Source organism: Lipotes vexillifer, unplaced genomic scaffold (assembly GCF_000442215.2).
Source record: "Lipotes vexillifer unplaced genomic scaffold, Lipotes_vexillifer_v1.1 scaffold371, whole genome shotgun sequence".
Lineage (NCBI taxonomy): Eukaryota > Metazoa > Chordata > Mammalia > Artiodactyla > Lipotidae > Lipotes > Lipotes vexillifer.
The window spans coordinates 734,594-741,817 of NW_006786304.1; the positions used below are offsets into that span (position 1 = coordinate 734,594).

Below are 7,224 nucleotides of genomic sequence, written 5' to 3' on the forward strand. Positions count from 1 at the left end.
AGGGCCAGTGGACTGAGCCTTCAAATGACTGCATTCCCAGCTGACATCTTTTTTTTTTTTTTAATATTTATTTATTTGGTTGCGCAGGGTCTTAGTTGCGGGAGGTGGGCTCCTTAGTTGTGGCATGTGAACTCTTAGTTGCAGCATGCATGTGGGATCTAGTTCTCTGACCAGGGGTCGAACCCGGGCCCCCTGCATTGGGAGTGTGGAGTCTTAACCACTGCACCACCAGAGAAGTCCCCAAGCTGACATCTTGACTGCAACCTCATGAGAGACACCAAACCAGAATCACCCAGGTAAGCTGCTCCCAAATTCCCAATCCATAGAAGCTGTGTGAGATAAGAAATATTTATTGTTATTTGCTCAGTAATTTGTTATTTATTTGCATATGTCATTTAAGTCTATTTCCCCTGCTAGACCATGAATGACGTCGGGGTGGGGACAGTGTCTGTTTTCTTTTCCTTTTTTCTTTCTTTTATTATGGCAATTTCCAAACATAAAGTTTGAAAGTTTTACACAGTGAATGCCCATATACTCAGCATCTAGATTCTATAATTTTGTTTCTTTTCTTTTCACCTCTCTATCCTTTAATCAATCCACTAATCTAACTTACTTTTCTGATATATTTTAAAGTTAATTTCAGGGACTCCCCTGGTGGTCCAGTGGTTAAGAATCCGCACTTCCACTGCAGGGGGCTCGGGTTTGATCCCTGGTCGGGGAACTAAGATCCCGCATGCTGCACGACGCGGCCAAAAACAAAATAAACCCAATAAAGACAAAAAAACAAAAAACAAACCAATATGCATAGCATCAAATGGAGCTCAATATTTACTGACTATTTTTGATCAGGTAAATTTTATGTAAGGTGAAATGCACAAATCTTGTGTATCACTTGTTGATTTTTGATGTATATCTACATCCATGTAACTAAAACCTCTTTCAAAGTATAGAATATTACTATGCCAAATCCAACATAATCCTTACCTCCTAGCCCCCTGCCCACAGAGACAATCACTGTTCCTGTTTTTATATCATAGATTAGTTTTACCAATTTTAGTCTTCATGGTCATTCAAACAAATCACATAGTAACTATTCATTCATGTAAGACTTCTTTTACTTAGCATTACACGTGTCTGTTTTCTTGATACCTATTAATTCATTCATTCAGCAGATGTTTATCAAACACCAGACTTGTGCCAGGCACTGAGCTGGGCACTGGAGATCAGGGCTGGGACCAAGGGGAGGCAAGCCAGGTGTTCACTTTCAGGCTCCTGCAAGGGCTGGGTCAGCACCTAAGAGTGAGTGCCTTTTTAACTTTTTTAAAAATTTTGGCTGCACCCCGCGGCATATGGGATCTTAGTTCCCTGACCAGGGACTGAACCCACACCCCCTGCATTGGAAGCATAGAGTCTTAACCACTGGACCGCCAGGAAAGTCCCAAGTGAGTGCCTTTTTAAATTTTTCACCCTGGGCACATTGCTTACCTTATCCTGGTCCCAACCCTGTTGGAGATAAAGCAGTGCAAGAGACGGAAATGATCTCTGACCTCTTTTTGCCCCTGCAATTATTCAATAGCTATGTGTTGGTTCTTTTGCCAATACTACACTTTTAATTTACATTGTTCTAGGATGTGGTTTGTTTTTATTAGGGCAAGTCTCCCCTCAGTATCAATACCTTTACTGAGTGCTTACTATGTGCCACCGTGTTCTAGGTGATGTAGATACAGTTAATAGACAGGGTCCCTGCTCTCAACAGGGACCTAAGGGGAGATCCAGACAACAGACCCACACACCCCAAATAAATCATTAACAGTTGTAAAAAGGCTTAAAAAAATCAAACTAACTGCTGACCTAGAGAATTTGAGGGGTCGGAGAGGGGGACTTTTGTATGTTGGGTCCTCTATATAGTACTGTGGAGGTGCTGTTTAAGCTAGAGGAAGAAAAGAGGTCAGCCAGCAAATAAATGGGGGAAGGATTTCCAGGGAACAGCGCAAAGGAAAGGCACTGAAGTGGGAAAGCACTTGGCCTGTTTGGGTAACTGAAAGAAGGCAGGTGTACCTCTGGATAGGAAGGAAGAAGACGCCTATTACCTGATGTATGTTAACAGTGAACATTCATGATTTTAATATTTATTGAGCACTTACCATGTGTTGAGCACTGTGCTAAGTACTTTGGAAACTTACCGAAGCTTTACAACAACCCTACTGAGGTTACCCCTTGATCACCCCTCTTTTACAGATGAAGAAATTGAGTTAAGAGGTGAAATTGCTGGCCCAAAGTGCTAGGAAATGCGATGGCAGGATTTGCACACAGTTCTGACTTCCAAATTCATGCTCTTAAACCACTGTCTGTCTCCCACAGAAAACACTCAACACATTTTAAACAAAGTACTGGGTGAACACGGAAAGACAGTTACATTTCTAGCTCCCCCAACGCAGTTTCTTATTTAAAACAACTCTTCCCGGCTTGTCCTTTTCGCCTTCGCGGGGAGGTGGAGGGAGGCTGGAGGAACTACATTTCCCAGGATGCAGCGCTCGTATCGCTGGCCATCAAGCATGTCGGGAATTGTAGTCCTCGGAGGACTATAATTCGCCCACGGCTCCCAGCATGCATTTGGAGTCCGAACCGTGCGGTAGGAAAAGGACAGTCGCGCAGCATGCTGGGAAGCGAGACCGTCTCTTTTCCCAGGCTTGCCTCCCAGACAAGCGAACCCATTTTTTTCCCGGACTACAATTCCCAGCGGACTGTGCGCGAGAGGGCGGGCGAGTTCGTCTCCCGGAAGTCCGCTCTAGCCGTCGGTCCCCCAGCAGCTGCCAAAGCCGGAGCCGCCCAGAAGACGCGGGACCGCGGCCGCTGGGGTCCGGACGGGGGTCACCATGGTAACGCGGGCGCGCCCACGCTGGGGACGGGAGAAGGGTGGGTCCACGTGCAGGTACTGGAGACTCGGTGGGATACTGACAAGCCGCCCCTGCTGCGGTGCGATGGTCTGGGCCGGGCGCGGGCTCTCGGGATTGGGGCCGATCGAAGGCCGGGGAAGTGGAGAACCGGGAGGTAGTTCTGGGCGCTGGAGTGTACCGGGGCTCTCGAGGCCAGGGAGCTTTGGAGACCAGGTGGCAAGGGGAGAGGGCTGTGCGGGAGGGAGACACTGGAGGTGGCTGGAGGGTTTTGAAACAGGGAGGTAAGAGATCAGGGAGGATCTCAGAGATGGACAGAAGGAATTGGAGGTGGGGAGGGGACATCCTAAGAGGAGGACTCTGGGAGCGTGGCAGGAGAGTTGAAGAATGGGAGACATTGTGATAGGAGATAGGGGGTCTCTAGAGGCAGGAAGCTGACATTGCAGGCGGAGGGGGTGTTGGAACTGGGCCGGATACTGCTGATGAGAGGTATCTCGAGGGGAAGAGACTGGACCCTGGAGACGGGAAGTAGACAACTGTACGGAGTGGGGCTTTAATGTCAGGGAAAGTGTGCAATAAAAGGGAGAGGCCTTGGCGTAGGGAATGAATGCTAGAAACGAGTGGGGAGCAATGGAGTAGGTCTTTGCAAGAGAAGGGGTCTTGGAGAATAGGGAGTAGGCATGGAAGTGGGAGAGGTGGGGATGGGGCTTTGGGAACAAGGACTGGGCATTGGATTTGTCACCGCTCCCCGGGGATCGGGATGGGGCGACCTGACAGAGGGCACTGAAACGGAGAAAGCGGGAGTCAAAAGGGAACAACTCCCGGGTAGGGGGCTTGGAGACAGAGAAGGTTGGGGAGCATCAAGAGGGGACATCAGAGGGGCGAGGATACAGGAGGGAAGGGACTTCTCATTGTGGATTCCCTGAGGTGGAGAGATTCTAATTGGGAGGAGAAACAGGAAGAGGTGTGTGAGGGAATTTAGGAGTAAGAGGCAGAGCTCTCCCTCAGCTGTGTAGACTGGCTTCTATGTCTCTCCTCCCTAGATACCCCATCTATCTCTGGCTCTGCCCCCAGGCTGTGGCTGTGTGGCGTGGGTCCCCCCCAACTCCCACCCCACGCCCTTTCCCTGCCTGCCAGGACCCCTGCCCTAGGAAGTGGTTTTCCCTGGCTCAGCAGAAGGGGTTCTTGGAAGGAGAGTGTAATATCCTGTTTCTGTGCAGCCTGATTGGTTGGGGGAGGAGGGATGGAGTGTGTGGAGAGTGAGGCTTAGGAAAGAGAGCGGACTCTCGCCAGTGGGTGGAGGCTCCCACAAGTGAGGGTAAGGGGGTTCAGAGGAAAGCCTTTGGACTCCCAGCTCTGCTTTCTGGCTGTGAGACTTCCTTTCTCTGAGCCTCAGTTTCTTCATCTATAAAACGGGCATAAGTATGCCCATCGCAAACAGAACTGAGCCCAAAGGCAGGCTTCCTAACTACGTGAACTTGGGCCATGGTTTTCTCAAAGTCAAATGCTGATGAATTATAATATTACTAAGAACTAATATTTGTATAACACTTAGTATGTACTAGTCACTGTATTATACCTCTTATATTTAATAACTCATGCAACAGTCTCCTGAGGGAGGTACTCTCGTTATATCCATTATACACATGGAGAAACTGAGGTCCGGAGAGGTTAAGTAGCTTGCCTGCAGACACACAGCCAGCAGTGCCAGGATTCATTCGGGCTCTGGAGTCTGTGTTCTTAGCCACTTGGTCAAATGCCTCATTCATAATAGCTAATTTTATTGATCACTCAGTATGTAATAGGCACTCTACAAAGCCTTTCCAGGATCAACTTGTTGAGTGTTCATAGCAGCCCTATGAGAGTTGAGCTGGCTTTTCAGAATCATAAAAACACATTTCCTAGCCATCACTGATCGTAGCCGACACTGAGCAAACATGCTAGTGCCAGCTACTAGACTAAATTTATAAACTTATTTAAACTTCAGAGCACCCTGACAAAGTGGGTCTTCTGTGGAAACTTGTTTTGCCGGGGTGGGGAACTGAGGCTTAGAGGGGCGGATCTTTTGTCCAAGGTCAGGGAGACGAGAGAGTTGGTGGAGCCTGGGACTTAGTGCCCTAGAAATGACTGCAGAGTTGTCCAGAGAAATCACAGGGGTGTTGGAGGGACCTGGGACAGGAGCGTGTGACCAGGCCAACCTGACTGGGCTCTGGGGCGTGGCTGAGACCCTTGGAAGACAGGCCGCAGGGACATGTGGGCCCTGTCTCCCCTGTGGGGATGGGTGGGGCTGTTGGGCAGGGCCGCCCAGCACTGGCCCGCCCTCCCCACCCCTCTCCCTCCCTCCTCCTGCTGCCCCCAGATCCGCTTCATCCTCATCCAGAACCGGGCAGGCAAGACGCGCCTGGCCAAGTGGTACATGCAGTTTGATGACGACGAGAAACAGAAGCTGATCGAGGAGGTGCACGCTGTGGTCACTGTCCGAGATGCCAAACACACCAACTTTGTGGAGGTGACGGGAAACTACCCCCCCCCAGCCCTGGCCCAAATGCCCCCCCCCACTCCCTTGCTTCCTTTTGACCCCTCCTTCCCAGCCTCCTGTCCAACCTCTAATGGCAATAACCCCTCACGCCCTCCTTCCTTCCCACATTCATTTATTCAACATGCTTGCCATCTTCCTTCCTTTGGGGGGTACTTTTTTTTTTTTTGTGGTACGCGGGCCTCACACTGCTGTGGCCTCTCCCGTCGCGGAGCACAGGCTCTGGACACGCAGGCTCAGCGGCCATGGCTCACGGGCCCAGCCGCTCCGCGGCATGTGGGATCTTCCGGACCGGGGCACGAACCCGTGTCCCCTGCATCCGCAGACGGGCTCTCAACCACTGCGCCACCAGGGAAGCCCTGGGGGGTACGTTTTAGTGTGAAATTTTTCAGGCGTACAGGTTAGTACAACAAGAGAGAAGTCTATTGCAAACTACCCAGATTTCATAGTATTAAGAGTTTGCTTTTGATTTTATTTTTATAAATTTATTATTTATTTATCTAATTTTGGCTGCGTTGGGTCTTCGTTGCTGTGTGGGCTTTCTCTAGTTGCAGAGAGCGGGGGCTACTCTTCGTTGCAGTGCGCGGGCTTCTCTTTGCGGTCGTTTCTCTTGTTGCGGAGCATGGGCTCTAGGCATTGGGGCTCAGTAGTTGAGGCTCGCAGGCTCTAGAGCACAGGCTCAGTAGCTGTGGCTCACGGGCTTAGTTGCTCCACAGCATATGGGGTCTTCCCGGACCAGGGCTCAAACCCGTGTCCCCTGCATTGGCAGGCGGGTTCTTCACCACTGTGCCACCAGGGAAGTCCTGCATTTTTGTTTTACCTTTTTCTCTTTTTTTCAGCCGAACAACTTTTTTTTTTTTTCTGGTGCCTTTAAAAAACTTAAAATACTCAAACACACAGAGTAGGGAATGTTATAATGAACCATCCCTTGCTGTAGTGTTTTCCATTAAGTTACAGAGATCACGGGGGAATTCCCTGGTGATCCAGTGGTTAGGATTTCTCACTCTCACTGCCAAGGGCCTGGGTTCAATCCCTGGTTGGGGAACTAAGATCCCATAAACCGTGCAGTGCAGCCAAAAAAAATTATAAGTTACAGAGACCATGACGTTTCCCCCCTAAATATTTGAGGATACATCTCAGAAAATAAAGACACTTCCTTCCATGACCAAAGTATCATCAGGCCTGATAAAATGAGTCATACTTCCTTACTACTATTACTCTAGTACCCAATCAATACTTAAATTTCCCCCAGATCATCAAAACTGATTGTCCAAAGCCAGTCAAGGATCTTGGAATTGCTTTTGGTTTCCATGTCTCTTTGGTCTCTTTATTGAGATGCCGCCAGCTTTAATTCCCACAGGATTAGCCTGTTCAAGAGACCAGGCTGATTGTCCTGTAGAATTCAACAAATATTAATCAGGGGACTGCTGTGTGCTGGGCACTGTTCTAGGCACCGGTGATACAGCAGGGAACGAAACAGACCCAGTGCCTGCCCTTGGAGAGCTGACAGCTGACATTCTAGTGGGTGGGAGACTGTTAGTAAAGATACAGTGTATCAGGTGGTGATAGGTGTCAGGGAGAAAAAAGAAGCAGCTGTGGGGGCCGGAATTGCTGGGGTGTGTACAGCAGGAGTTGGAACGCAGGTTTAAATGGTTTGATCAGGAGATCTTCATTGAAGAGGGGCCATTTGAGTCCAGACCTGAAGGAATTGAGGAGTGGAAGGAGATGATATCTGAGAAAGGAACATTTCAAGCCCAGGGAACAGCAAGTGCAAAGACCCTGAGGCAGCAGGAA

At 49.3% G+C, this 7,224-nt stretch overlaps 1 protein-coding gene across 3 annotated transcripts in view; it reads left to right on the plus strand.

The window, feature by feature from the left end:
* The first annotated feature begins 2,726 nt into the window (after positions 1-2,726).
* Positions 2,727-7,224, plus strand: part of AP2S1 (adaptor related protein complex 2 subunit sigma 1) — a 9,993-nt gene continuing 5,495 nt past the window's right edge. For 2 of the 3 annotated variants that reach the window (XM_007458489.1, XM_007458487.1), the window contains exons 1-2: positions 2,727-2,879; positions 5,254-5,403. In XM_007458489.1, the coding sequence (XP_007458551.1) occupies positions 2,877-2,879; positions 5,254-5,403 (153 nt within the window). In that variant the 5' untranslated portion in view covers positions 2,727-2,876. The remainder of the gene's footprint in view (positions 2,880-5,253; positions 5,404-7,224) is intronic. The other variant, XM_007458488.1, reaches the window with a different exon arrangement.